The 15,099-nt window shown below is 48.7% G+C and overlaps 1 protein-coding gene across 4 annotated transcripts in view; it reads left to right on the top strand.

Moving 5' to 3' along the window:
* Positions 1 to 15,099, top strand: part of CHD1 (chromodomain helicase DNA binding protein 1) — a 127,940-nt gene that overhangs the window by 66,744 nt on the left and 46,097 nt on the right. For all 4 annotated transcript variants that reach the window (XR_005747856.1, XM_040342737.1, XM_040342747.1 and 1 more), the window contains 2 exons: positions 10,550 to 10,702; positions 10,793 to 10,864. Coding sequence is in view for 3 of the 4 variants with exons in the window: in XM_040342737.1 (XP_040198671.1) it covers positions 10,550 to 10,702; positions 10,793 to 10,864 (225 nt within the window). In the remaining variant the exon portion in view is untranslated. The remainder of the gene's footprint in view (positions 1 to 10,549; positions 10,703 to 10,792; positions 10,865 to 15,099) is intronic.

The raw sequence follows: 15,099 nt of genomic DNA, 5'->3' as shown, positions 1-15,099 counted from the left end.
ATGCGGCTACTAGGCAAGATGGTGGCCACATTCGAGGCGGTACCGTACGCTCAGAGCCACACTCGCATCCTGCAGGCAGCCATCCTGTCAGCATGGAGCAAGAGGCCTCAGGCCTTGGAGATTCCTTTGCCACTCTCACCAAGAGTCCGGCAAAGTCTATCTTGGTGGTTAAACCCTCAGAATCTCCTGAAGGGAAAGACGTTCAGTCCTGTGACCTGGAAGATAGTAACCACAGACGCCAGCCTGATCGGCTGGGGAGCAATTTTGGATGGTTGCACTCGCCAGGGCACTTGGGCAGCGGCAGAGAAGCAGTTGCCCATCAATATCTTGGAGCTCAGAGCTGCTCGACTAGCCCTCAGGGCTTGGACGTCCAAACTGCAGGGGTTCCCGGTGAGAATACAATCGGACAATGTCACGGCGGTGGCATACATAAATCACCAAGGGGGAACCAAGAGTCAAGCCGCTCAGAGAGAAGTGAGCTTGATTTTCTTGTGGGCAGAAGCCCATGTGCCCTGCATATCGGCTATATTCATTCCCGGAGTGGACAACCTACAGGCGGACTTCTTAAGTCGCCAGACTCTGTTGCCGGGGGAGTGGTCTCTGCATCCACAAGTCTTTCAGACACTCTGCCAGAGATGGGGAGTGCCGGACGTGGATATCATGGCATCGAGACTAAACAAGAAGCTAGACAGGTTCATGTCCCGCACAAGGGATCCCAGAGCCTGCGGAACCGATGCGTTAGTTTGCCCTTGGCATCAGTTCAAACTTCTTTATGCATTTCCCCCGCTCCAGTTACTACCCCGCCTGCTGCGCAGGATCAGGGTGGAGCACATACCAGTCATCCTGGTAGCTCCAGCATGGCCCAGAAGGGCATGGTATTCACTAATCCTGAAGATGGTAGTGGGAGACCCTTGGACTCTTCCTCTACGGCCAGACCTGCTATCGCAAGGTCCGATCCTCCACCCTGCCTTACGGCATCTAAATTTGACGGCCTGGAAGCTGAATCCCTGATTCTCAGGGGTAGAGGTCTGTCTCAGAAAGTAATCTCTACCCTAATCAGAGCCAGGAAACCGGTCTCTAGGGTGATTTATTACAGGGTCTGGAAGGCCTATGTAGGCTGGTGTGAGTCCAAGCGATGGCTTTCTCGCAAGTTTACCATCGATAGAGTATTACGTTTTCTCCAGCTAGGAGTGGATAAAGGACTGGCATTAAGCACAATCAAGGGACAGATTTCAGCTTTGTCAGTATGGTTTCAGCGGCCGCTGGCCACCCACTCGCTAGTTAAGACCTTCATTCAAGGGGTCTTGCGTATTAATCCTCCAGTTAAATCCCCGCTTTGTCCGTGGGATTTAAATCTTGTTCTGTCAAGTTTACAGAAACAACCTTTTGAGCCGTTGGCTGAAATTCCTTTGGTGTTACTGACAAGGAAGTTAGTATTTTTGGTCGCCATGGTTTCCGCCAGAAGAGTATCGGAACTGGCAGCCTTATCCTGTAAGGAACCATATCTTATTTTACATAAGGACAAGGTCGTTCTCCGCCCTCATCCTTCCTTCCTACCAAAGGTTATATCCAGTTTTCATCTAAACCAGGATTTGGTATTGCCATCCTTCTTTCCTAAGCCTACTTCCAGAAAGGAAGGGTTGCTGCATACCTTGGATATTGTCAGGGCCATGAAGGCCTATCTTAAAGCTACAGAGAAGATCCGGAAAACAGATGTGTTGTTCATTTTACCGGAGGGGCCCAAGAAGGGGCAGGCAGCTGCAAAATCCACCATCTCGAGATGGATAAAACGGTTAATCACTCAGGCCTACGGCTTGAAAGGGTTGCCTCCTCCGTTATCATTAAAGGCTCATTCTACTAGGGCCATGGGTGCCTCCTGGGCAGCACACCACCAGATCTCTATGGCTCAAGTTTGCAAGGCGGCAACCTGGTCTTCTGTCCACACGTTTACAAAATTCTACCAGTTGGACGTAAGAAGGAATACTGATGCAGCCTTTGGGCAGGCAGTGCTGCAGGCTGCAGTTTGAGACCCTCGGATTCCTGGGGCTCCCTTTTGAGTTAAATTTAAAAATTATTTTTCTCAACTAAGTTGGATTTATTATGATTTGAGTGTATCTCTAAATTAAATCCTTTTGTCTTGGGAAGATGTTCTCCCTCCCCTCATTGTAAGCATTGCTTTGGGACATCCCACATAGTAATGAATATGCCGCTCTGTGTCCCGTGATGTACGAGAAAGAAAAAGGGATTTTTAATACAGCTTACCTGTAAAATCCTTTTCTTGGAGTACATCACGGGACACAGAGCTCCCACCCCTCTTATGGGGACCATTTTGGGAGGCATACTGCTTGCTACAAAACTGAGGTACTCCTCCTATGGGAGGGGGTTATATAGGGAGGGGCACTTCCTGTTTGAGATTGCCAGTGTCCATCACCTGAAGGTACTCCATATAACCCACATAGTAATGAATATGCCGCTCTGTGTCCCGTGATGTACTCCAAGAAAAGGATTTTACAGGTAAGCTGTATTAAAAATCCCTTTATGGCTTTGTCACAGTGTGTCTGGCCGACAGCCATGCCGTTTATGCGGACGTTGATTCTGTCTGGGAATACCTCCAGCCGGTGGTCGCAGGATGGGTAAGTAGTGGCCCCTTGCTCAGGTATGGTGGTATGGCTGGAAATTTCCCCTGGGAGGTCGACTGAGGGTTTGCCCTGCTTTCCTCTCGCCCTTATTCCTCTCCCATTTGGGTAGCGGCTGTGAGTGGGGGGGGGGGGGGGGTTTCAGGGGTCTCTTTATTACACCGGGTGTGTGTTCACTGCTGGGCCTTTGTGTGCTGCGCTTAATATGGCTGCACTGTGGTGCTGTGTCACTTTTGGTGCTTGTTAAATGCGCCGCCATTTTTCCGTAGTCTTTCTATGGCTCGGTGGCCATTTTCCTGTGGTCCTATGGCATTTTTTTTTCCCCATACAGTGGCCATCTTGGATTTCGTTTGGCCTCGTGCGGCCGTTCCAGCGCTGCAAAAAGACCGCGAATCCTCCTGCGGGGACAGGCGCAGCCAGGTTCTCAGCACACCTCAGGCTTCTCTCAGCTTGCGCTGCACCGGGTGGGGTGGTGAGTTTCCCTGGGGGCCCCCATACTCTGGTAACGGCCGGGAGGTGACCGTGGGTGTTTTCTGCTTTGCAATTTGGGTGACTCAGCGGTGGGGCATTATGGAGCCTGGTCGGGTACTTCTTCCCCAGCTGCCTGAGTTAACCCTTGCTGCCCCTTCCCCTGCCGCATCTGCTGAGGCAATGTCGGTGGCGTTTTTCTCGCCAGGTTTGAAGCGACTGGTGGCCGGATGGGGGGTATTTTAGCGCCCCCCTCCCTGGCCTGCTTTTGGGGATATCTCTGGCATGGTATCTGTATTGTCAGATGATGCGGGCTTAACCCACGCGGACAGTGAGAGCAACTCTGCTTCAGGGTCGGTTGCTGATGGGAATTGTTGGAGCTATTTTTTCTGCGGGCGTGATGCTCAGTACTTGAGGATGTGGCGGGGGCACCTGGTGTGCCAGTCCCTTTTGGGTCCCGCAAACCACCACACACTGAAAATGTGTTTCCTTGTGTTCCTTTTTTGGACAGTTGTACAAGGAATGGGATACGTCGCAGACAGTTTTTGCCTTTGCGACCCGTTATACCTTTGTGGAGGACCTTTTTAGTAAAAGTGGGTCTCTCCTCCGTCCGTGGACCCTCCTGTGTCCAGGTTGAGTAAAGCAACACATTGGCCTGTGGATGGGGCTCCTGCCTTTGCGGACCCGCGGATGGGAGAATGGAGGCTCCATCCTTGCGTTAGTGGGTTCGGCTGTGAGACCGGTTTTGTCCGGGGCTCTGGTGTCATGGACTCTTGACTGTACGGGCAAAGCTTTTTGCTGCAGGAACTGGAGGCACAGGGTGCTTCCGACACCTGTAAGGACATGTCTGATATTTGTCTGTGAGTCGGTCCTGGTTACGCTCTTGCTTTCCAGGGCTTCCACCTATGCGGTGGAACTGCGCCGCCTTGTGTGGCTGATATGCTGGTCTGCGGACCAGTCTTCAAAAACTGCCTTGGTGGATTTCCCTTTAAGGGTTACGGTCTTTTGGGGCATCCCTGGATGGCATCATTTAGGATGCCACAGGTGGTAAGAGCACACTGCTCCCACAGTCTGGGAAGGGCAAGGGCCCTCTTTTACTACCCCAAAGCGTTTTTTTCCGTGCGCCCTATGCAGCAGGGAAAAAGTTTGCAAGGTGCCAAGGCGCCCGCTGCAGGGCAGAAGCGCCCCAGGTTCCGCAAGCCTGCGGACGAACCTGCTTCCGCATTGAGGTCTGCCCCCGCCCGGGTCTCGGGTGGGGGGCCGTTTTTTGCGAATTTGCGGCTCGGTGGAGGTCTCTCTTCTCCAACCGTTGGGTTTGCGAAGTAGTTTCCTTGGGGTACAAGATAGTTTCTCTCTTGTCCACCAAACAGATTCTTTCCTTCCAACCTCCAGTTTCCTCCGGTTCGCCGGCAGGCTCTGTCAGGGGCTGTCCAGGGTTTTCTGGTCAGGGGAGTGATTGTGCCAGTTCCCTCGATGGAACGGTTTCAGGGGTTTTACTCCAATCTGTTTGTAGCCCCCAAAAAGGAGGGGTCCGTCCAATCCTGGACCTTTAGGCCTTCAATTGCTTTTGCAAAGTGAAAAGATTCAGGATGGAGTCGTTTCGCTCGGTAATAGCAGCGCTCCATCAGGGGGATTTCATGGCATTCTTCGATATCATGGACGCATACCTGCATGTTCCCGTATACACAAAGCACCAGAGATTCTGCGCTTTGCGATCCGGGAGGACCACTTTCAATTTGTGGCCCTCCCGGTCGTCCTGGCCTCAGCACCGCGGGTTTTCACCTCGGTGCTCGCCCCGTTGCTGGCCCTGCTGAGAAAGCGAGGGATCGATATTGTGGGATATCTGGACGACCTTCTCCTGAGAGCTTCCTCAGGCTCAGAATTGGAAGAGGACATGTCTGTCACGTGTCAGACTCTCCAAGAGTTCGGCTGGCTTCTGAATATCCAGAAGTCAGTGTTGGTTCCGTCTCTGCGTCTGGACTACCTAGGGCTAGTCCTGGATTCCGCGGAGGCGAGAGTCTTTCTCCCAACAGAGAAACTTCAGACTCTGCAATCTGCGGTGCAGCAGTTGTTGACCCAGAAGTGGTTGTCTCTTCGATTCTGTATGAGGGTTCTGGGTCTGATGGTGGCCTCTTTCGAGGCAGTTCCTTATGCCCAATTCCACTCCAGGGAACTACAGAAGGAGATTCTGTCACGTTGGGACGGGCTCCCGTCTTCTCTGGATTCAGTTGAGTCAACTGGTCAAGTCTTCCCTGGTGTGGTGGCTGACGTCTCCGGTGCTTCGGGCCAGGAAGTCATTTCTGCCACGTCACTGGACAGTGGTCGCGACGGATGCCAGCCTCTCCGGCTGGGGGGCGTTTGGGGCACCCAGTCAACCCAGGGGCGCTGGACTCAGGAGTCTCGTCTGCCGATCTATGTTCTGGAGCTCTGAGCACTCAAGCTGTGCCTTGCCGGGTGGTCCCTGGAGCTGCAGGGCTGACGGGTCAGGATCCAGTCCGAGAACGCCACGGCTGTGGCGTACGTCAATCATCTGGGAGGCACACGAAGCTCGGCTACAGCGCTGGAAGTGGCGCACATCCTTCATTGGGCCGAAGGGTCCGTTCTGGCTCTATAGGCCGTGTACATTCTGGGTGTTCAGAATTGGCAAGCCGACTACTTAAGTCGCCAATCAGTGGACCCAGGAGAGTGGTCACTTCACCCGGAAGTGTTTCGGGGGCTGTGCCTAAAGTGGGGCGCTCCAGACGTGGACCTTCTAGCGTCCCGTCTCAACCGGAAGGTGCCACGGTTCGTGACCAGATCGAAGGACCCGTGGGCGGATGCGTCAGTCGCGTTGGTGACTCCTTGGGGTCACTATCGACTGATTTACGCCTTCCCTCCTCTGAAGCTTCTTCCTTGCCTCCTGCGCAGAGTGGAAGCCGAAGGGATTCCAACAATCCTGATCGCACCAGATTGGCCGCGCCGCTCCTGGTACGCGGACATGGTCCGATCTTCCACCCTGCTTTGCAGTCGCTGACTTTACCGGCATGGCTGTTGAGAGCCAGGTACTGAAGGACCAAGGCCTGTTAGGCTCGGTGGTCTCTACCATGCTGCGTGCACGGAAGTCTACCTCACGTAGGATGAAGTGGCACCCTCGTTCATACGTGGTGTCTAGGATTCTGCTGTTTTTTACAGCGGGGAGTGGATCAGGCTCTCGCCTTGAGTACGGTCGAGAGTCGGATTTCGGCTCTGGCCGTTTACTTTCAGCGACCCTTGGCAGCGCACTCCTTGGTGCGTACGTTTGTACAGGGGGTCCGACATGTGGCTCCTCCGGTGCGCCATCCACTACCCCCATGGGACTTGAATTTAGTCCTTTCGGTGCTTCAGGATGCTCCCTTTGGGGACATCCGGAGGATCCCTTTGTTGACTCTGTCACAAAAGGTGGTTGTTCTGGTAGCAATTACCTCTATCGGACGAGTTTCTGAACTGGCGGCCTTGTCTTGCAAGGCTCCCTATTTGGTCATCCATAAGGATAAGGTGGTGCTGCGGCCGCAGCCGTCTTTTCTCCCAAAAGTGGTTTCGGTTTTCCACATTAATGAGGACATTGTTCTTTCATCCTTATGTCCTCAGCCGAAAAACCAGACGGAGGCCACTTTACATTCTCTGGATGAGGTTCAGGCCCTACGAGTGTACTTCTCTGCTACGGCTCCGTTCCGGAAGTGGGACTCACTGTTCGTGTCGGTGGCTGGTCCCAGAATAGGTCTGACAGTCTCGTCGGCCACCATTTCTAGGTGGATGCGACAGGTTGTGCTTCAGGCCTATGACCTAAAGGGGCGGGCGCCTCCCTTTCGGGTTACGGCGCATTGGACCAGGGCGATCGGTGCCTCTTGGGCTTTCCGGTATCAAGCCTCTGTGTTACAGGTGTGTAAGGCAGCGACCTGGTCGTCGGTCCACACTTTTTCAAACTTTTACAAGGTGGATGTGAGTGCATTTTCTGATGCCTCCTTCGGCCGCAAGGTGTTACAGGCGGCTGTCTAAGATTGGAGTTCCTCTGTTTTGTTTGGGGTGTAACCTGATTTTCTGTGTTGCTTTCTCACCCCTCAAATTTTTTTTTTACACTGCTTGGGGACGTCCCCAAGGTCAAAGGCTGCTGTGTCCGTCCATGAACGGAAGAGAAAATAGGATTTTTGTACTCACCGTAAAATCCATTTCTCTGAGTTCATTGACGGACACGGCACCCACCCCTCCTTTTGTTTGTACTGCTTGTTACGAACTGAAGCTGCTAGAGCAGGTTGTGGGTTATACCCGGGGAACCACGCCCCCTGGGAGGAGCTGCACTGAGGTAAGTGTTTTAACACTTAAAGTGCTTTGTTTCTGCCTAAACTCTCCTGAAGGAAGCGGATACAACCCTAAGGTCAAAGGCTGCTGTGTCCGTCCATGAACTCAGAGAAATGGATTTTACAGTGAGTACAAAAATCCTATTTTTTTTCCTCCAAACAAGATTCATCTACAAGCTGCTTTAACCAGTCTCCTCACAAATACATGGCTTAGTGTTTCCTCTGATTTGGAGGCTGTACCTGGATGCCACTGTACTTGGAGATTTTCGGCTAGCCTGGGATGTGACTTTTGTTACTGGACTCTGTGCTTTCAAGAACTGATTGTAGTGCGCAGAGTTCCTTCTGGGCTCAGAGCTTTGGCATACCCCCAGGTGTGAATTTATCTCTAAAAGACTGTGTAAACTGAGCACTGGAATATTGCCTTGTTACTAGGGCCACTAAGTGGAGTGTTGACACTTACGATTCAGCGTTGAAGAACCTATTACCGTCCTGCTTCTGGCTGCAAGTGACTGGTGGATTTATCCTCTGTTTGCCTATGCTGCCCACCTAGAGTGACCTTGTCACCTTTGTCTGCCTAAACATCTCTTGCTACCATTACCTCATGTGTATTCAAAGCCTGGGAATTTTGAGCTATGTTGCCTCTGCCTTTTGGTGCAACATGCCGGTGCATTGCCATGAAATGCGATTTGCCATGAAATGTGATGGTCCGCCTCCATCACATCCCATTGGCTCACTCATGTCATGTGACATATAGACACGTCATCAGTCTCAGCTAGGCTATTGGCTATCATAGGGAGAGGATCTCCTCCCCCTGTAATAGCTGCACGGAGCTGTAGTAGTAAATGTAGCTTACTCGCGCACCCAGGGAGGTCAGCCCCCGTGCAGCTTATCAAAGGGCTAAGAGAGAGGAGAGGGGGGCAGGCAGATGGGAGGCTGCTCCATTATACAGGCTGCTCCATTATACAGGCTGCCCATGGTGTGTGTGTGTGCTGCTGGCCACACAGCCTGAGAGCAGGAGGAGGGGAGAGGCAGCCTCTAGATGTGTGTGAGAGATCATTGTTTCTATACATTGTTACACGAGCAATGCACTCACTGCAACACAGGCTGCTCCTCACAGAGCTGTGCATATCACACTGCCTTCTCCTTCCTAACACTATATAGCAGCTACGTGCTTTGATTCTTGGATTCTGCACCCTGGAAATCCCCCATACTCTCCAATACGACTTTTATATTATCTTTTGGTTACACGGGTATCACTCTCAGTTCTATGGAAGGAGCAGGCGCAGAAGAGGTGAAGGGGCGACACTTCAGCCCTCATCCACATATATAACTCAAGCTATCACAGGGAGAGGAGATCCTCTCCCTATAATAGCCTAGCTGAGACTGATGACGTGTGTATATGTCACATGACATGAGTGAGCCAATGGGATGTGATGGAGGCGGACCATCACATTTCATGGCAAAACACATTTCATGGCAGTGCACCGGATCCCAGACACATCACACTATCCAGATGTCTCCAGCCCATGATCCACCAATGCTTTGCACCCCCTGAAGGACTTGACCTTGACAGCCTGCAGTGTTGCTCTCTGCTTGAGTCTATACCTTCTTCTGAGTCTTCTTTAGCTCTGTTGGGTGTGGCCCCCTCCTCCCTTCTATAGTAGCCAGAAGGATTTTGCAGCAGTCATGCAAGAGTTTTTGGCAAAATTACTGACTCTGACAACAGATGTCATAAGTGTGTGTTCCACACCACCTTCCTCCCAAAATCATTATTAAATCGGCTGGTGGCCTCTGATACTCTATCTGATGTTGACTTTCAAGTCCTGAGGATTTACATGCCCCCCCCTCCCCACTTATGGATCAGCTTGACTTTTTAAAATGGCTTGCATCCTTTTAATACTCAAGGATGAGTATTCTTATACCAGTGCAGTTTTAGCCTAGTCTCATTAAAAATTTCTCTTTCCACCAAGATTTTTTCGTTTCGGTGCACCTGTTTCCACTTCTCTTTTACAGACACTGGAAGAACCCGAACAAGGTTTTTATCCCACCTAAAGTGCTTTCAGTCCTGTGCCTGTTTAAAGACATCATCAACTAACGAATTTGAGGCCCGTTTCGATAACATTTTTTTATTTATTTTTTTCTTTCTTGCAGACCCTGCATTGCAACCTGTTCTGACCGTGATGCTAACCTGCCAAACTCTAGCTTGCTGGACTAAGGCAATAAAGAGAATTTTTTTTCCCCCCTCAGCTTATCACTGGCAGCCGTAACTAAGATGGGTTGTTGGCGGTTGCCAGTCTTATATCCCATAGGATTCTCCTGCCAGTGAACCTAAAGAAGACTCTGGCTAAAGTTTTGTGGGTTGCAGAACCGGCATGCAAAAAGCACATACTGTGCATGCCCTTTGAAGAACATAATCTCTTCAGAGCTGCCCTCGACACCCTTTTCAAGGATGTCAGCGGGGGGCTAGAGTACCCATCTGCCTCAGCAGAAGAAACGTTTGTCCCTCCACAAAAGTCAAGAAGAGTCACTTTTGTTACTCCTAGGCATCTCCTATTCTATATTGGTTTCAGAGTAGGGATAATAGGGCTGGTTGCCCAAGGGTCATGTCCTCCAAAGCTTTTCCAGTGTCTGATAACCTGAATGTGAATGCATATAATAACTCATGATGTAGAAGTATTCTGCAGGTGTCTTGTACTGTAATCCAGGATATGACATTTTACGGGTAAATTTAATTTTTTTGTTTTTTTTTTCATTGAAAGACCCACCCCTCTGTCTCTGATCACGCTCTTGAAATAGATTATTTACAGAATTAAGTCACCCTGAGAGTACGATGTGTTGGACTATGCTGGCCACAGTTTTTTTTTTTTCTGCAGGTGACAGTAAAATAAACAGTCTGAATTCATGTGCCTTTCAATGAATTCCAAAAAATTAATTTTGCAGTATGCAGAACAATGCAGTTATTTAGTACTTCTAAGTAGTGGAAAAGTTAAATTTGTAGTCATATAGTCTACCAGTGCTCTTTGGGCTCCATTTGCCAGCAGAATGCTACCTCTAGTTTATTCTGTGCGAGGGATGACAATTCTTGCTTGTGTTTAATGTGATTTCTGTTTTGTTGCCCTTTATCCTGTAAAGCACTTAATTCGGAGCAGTGGGAAACTTATTCTGTTGGACAAATTGTTAATACGTTTACGTGAGCGTGGTAATCGAGTCTTGATCTTTTCTCAAATGGTGCGGATGCTGGACATCCTTGCAGAATATTTAAAGTCTCGACTGTTTCCGTTTCAGGTTAGTAGTTATTGAGTACTTCTGTGATAAAAAGTCAAATGCACATGTCAAGTAATTTTTAATCAGTTTCTTAAAATATTTCTCTTCTAGAGGTTGGATGGGTCCATCAAAGGAGAAATAAGAAGGCAAGCACTTGATCATTTTAATGCTGAAGGCTCAGAGGTAATGTCTATGTACACAGTAAATTACTTTTTGCAAATAGTGTTTTGTAAAGGGCACTCTTTTGTTGAATTTTACTTTTCCATGTTATTAGTAAGGATAGTTAACCACTTAAGGACCCTCTCACGTATATATACGTCGGCATTTTAAAGATGCCACAACCGAGATATCCATCTTTCCTGTGAGCGGTCCTGTTAACCAGAACGGTGATCTCCACGGCGGATTCGCCGCGAGATCACCGCACCGGCAGAGGCGATTGTGGCGTGCTTGGCTGGGAAACGAGTGAAGGGGAAGATGGCCCCCATCCGTCTCCATAGCAGGGCGAAAGTGACGTCAAAACATCACATCCGCCCTTGCTTCTTAAAGGCATATTTTCTTGTAATTTTTTTTTTTTTTTTTGCATTTTAGTCCAAATATGAGATCTGAGGTCTTTTTGACCACAGATCTCATATTTAACCACTTGTCCCCTGGAGGACGTCATATGACGTCCTCGACTTTGTGCGGTGATATCTGAATGATGCCTGCAGCTTCCTTTTGTGTACTTATTTAACCTTGATAGTAGAAAAATCTATCTATGGCTACTAGTAGATTCAAGCTGAATATTGGAATTCCTTTAAATTGCTCCAGTTTAGCCAACGAGTGCAGGTTTTCCCCATACATTAAGTATACTGATGTTCTCTCTGCTATGGTTATGAATTTGGTAGCGACAGCCCACCTGTGTTTTAGTTGGTATGAGTAGCTAGCAGGTTATAGGCTGTTGAGTGTTTTTTCCTGTTATTTAACTGAGGCTGTGTATGTCTGACTTCATGGATTAGGCTGTATCTGACTGAGTTCTGTTAAGGATTAAGGCCTCTTCCTTTTATCTGCACTTGATTTTGGAATTCTTTCTCCTTTTCTATTCTGTGTTGAGGCTGACATAGGAATTGTATACTTCTGTCTTGTCTTTAGCAGTTTGGGCCTTGCGTATGCCCAAACCACCATTTTGAATTTCCTGCCACTATCTTTTCCTTCGGCTTGATGACGCAGCGCTGTGAGAAAGAAGCATACACATGCGTGTGCTTACAAACGCCTCTGTGTGGATTATTTCTCTGCTTAAGCTCCAGTAAAGCAATATTTTACACAGCATTTCAGATAGCCTTGTTACAAGGAGACTGTGATGGAGCATCATTCATAGCCCTGGTGTGCCTAGCTTTCTGCCTGCAATGATCATAGTCACTTTCCATAAACTGCATTCCTCCTGGTACTTCCTAGTTTTTCTGGAGAGCAATTGACTATGTTTAATAAAGGTACCACTTTTAATGATTTCCAATATGTCTGATAATAAGTGGGAAAGGCGGTATCCCCTTGACTGTGGGCAACTAACCTATATGCGACCTAATTTATTATGCATGGTCGAGCTTGTGGCTAGAAAGGCTTTCGCCTTCTACATTTTGTATAGATGCCGGTCTTTGCTGTTGATGGGTTTTCGGACACCCCTCCTTTTTCTTCCTTGGACACTCCTTTTTCTTATTTTACAGCAGAAACATTTTCTTCCATATGCCAGAACAAAGCAGAGATACCCAATAATATCTTTCTGGCAGAGATCCACTGGAGGACTCTTCGGATTGAGTCCCTCCATTTACCTAGAAAAAATTCAGTCTGCTAAATTTCAGGCAGTGGTTGCTTGACCCAGACAGAAGGAAAAAACTATCCTTTCTAATCAAGGCAGTACATTCCGCCCATAAATTGGGAGCATGTCACTGTTCTTCTCCTAGCCCAGTATCTGGCCTTGGCTCTCTTGGTCTCGAGCTTGCCGCCAAGGTGTTTCCTCATCCTTTTAATAATTTTAGCTACAAAGCAAGAATTTCACACACACTTTCTTTCCTAAATGATTCCTAGCAGTCAGAGGATTTAGTCAAAAGGTCTGCTCTTCCCACAGTCGTCTGGTTTTTGAATGTACATCCTACAAAATGTATCAATGTGGAAAACTTCTATCTTAATCCTACAGTACAGGAGGTTAGCCAGTGGGTTCTATGCTTTACCCAGGCCCCGCATCAGCAGGGTTGTCCTGTAATGTTTGCTTCAGGTACTGGATCCTGCGTTCAACACTGAGCTTGACAAGCAGACCATAAAGCACCATGTATAGTTAATCACACCTAGTGTGTTATGCCCCTATGTAAATGTCTCTACTACGTTGGTGGGTGATGAGAAGCATCCAGTATCAATGCCCACTCCACCAGATCTGTCAGTGTTTCTACAGCATTGGACATCCATTTTGTGGGTCTGCAAAGCCGGCACTTGGTCTTCTGTTCATACTTTCTCCAAGTGCCAGCATAACCCAAGGATTATGATTCTGAAGATGTCCAATTTCTTTGTACTACTAATTAAATCCATTGAGGGACAGCTCCCTACCCTTATATATTCTCGGTTTCTGAATTATCATCTAGCTATGTCTCGGACTGAGAAATAGATTTTGCTGTGATTATAAGCAGGGTTGTCCCGATACGATACTAGTATCGGTATCGGGACCGATTCCGAGTATTTGCGGAAGTACTTGTACTCCCGCAAATACCCCCGATACCACCGCCGGTACGCCGCATCCCTGCTGCCGCCGCCTGGTTAATACGGGCGGGGAACATTACAGCTTTCATTTGAATAGCTGTAGTGTTTCCCGCCGCGCCGCGTATAGACACTCCCCCTTGCTCGGGTGAACTGTCCAATCCCGAGCAAGGGGGAGTGTCTATACGCAGCACAAATCACTACAGCTATTCAAATGAAAGCTGTAATGTTCCCCGTCCGTATTAACCAAGCGGCGGCGCGGCAGCATGCAGGTAAGGGGCACATGGCTGCATATGGGGGACATGGCTTCAAATGGGGGACTTGGCTTCAAATGGGGGACTTGGCTGCATATGGGGGGTCACATGGCTGGATATGGGGGGGGGGGACATGGCTGCATATGGGGGGGGGGCATGGCTGCATATGGGGGGGACATGGCTGCATATGGGGACACATTTAAAAAAAAGTATCGGTATTCGGTATCGGCGAGTACTTGAAAAAAAGTATCGGTACTTGTCCTAAAAAAAGTGGTATCGGGACAACCCTAATTATAAGCATCCTACTACTTTTTCTATCTATAAATATTTAATTTGATGTGGATTATCAATTTATCTATTGTTAAGAAAGCTGAACTCTAAAGGGATTTGACACAAACCAATGCTGCTTTGCAGTCCTAAAGCGGTATTAAACTCAAAACCAAACTTGTAATATATTGCAGCTTACCGACTATTACAGTATCTCACAAAAGTGAGTACACCCCTCACATTTTGTAAATATTTTATATCTTTTCATGTGACAACACTGTAGAAATTACATTTTGCTACACTGCACTGTGTATAACAGTGCAAATTTGCTGTTCCCTCAAAATAACTCAACGCACAGCCATTAATGTCTGGCAACAAAAGTGAGTGCACCCCTAAATGAAAATGTCCAAATTGGCCACTGTCCCCTCCCCGGTGTCATGTGACTCGTTGGTGTTACAAGGTCTCAGGTGTGAATGGGGAGCAGGTGTGTTAAATTTGGTGTCATAGCTCTCGCTCTTACTGATCACTGCAAGTTCAACATGGCAAAGAACTCTCTAAAGGATTTGAAAAAAAAAGTTGCTCTACATGATGATGACCTAGGCTATAAGAAGATTGCCAAGACCCTGAAACTGAGCTGCAGCACGATGGCCAAGACCATATAGCGGTTTAACAGGTCAAGTTCTGCTCAGAACAGGCAACTTTCATGGTTGACCAAAGAAGTGGGGTGCACGTGCTCAGTCATATCCAGAGGTTGTCTTTTGGGAAATGGACGTACAAGTGCTGCCAGCATTGCTGCAGAGGTTGAAGGGGTGGGGGGTCAGCCTGTCAGTGCCTAGACAATATGCTGCACACTTCATCAGATTGGTCTGCATGGCTATCGTCCCTGAAGGAAGTCTCTCCTAAAGATGATGCACAAGAAAGCTTGCAAACAGTTTGAAGCCAAGCAGACTAAAGACATGGATTACTGGAACCATGTCCTGTGGTCTGATAAGACCAAGATAAACTGTTTTGGTTCAGATCGTGTCACACGTGTGGCGGCAACCAGATGAGGAGTACAAAGACGAGTGTGTCTTGCCCACAGTCAAGCATGGAGGTGGGAGTGTCATGGTCTGGGGCTGCATGAGTGCTGCCGACACTGGGGAGCTACAGTTCATTAAGGGGACCATGAATGCCAACATG

Source organism: Rana temporaria, chromosome 1, assembly GCF_905171775.1.
Source record: "Rana temporaria chromosome 1, aRanTem1.1, whole genome shotgun sequence".
NCBI classification, from domain to species: Eukaryota; Metazoa; Chordata; class Amphibia; order Anura; family Ranidae; genus Rana; species Rana temporaria.
The sequence above is the reverse complement of the archived record's forward strand: the minus strand, read 5'-3'. Positions and strand labels throughout refer to the sequence as shown.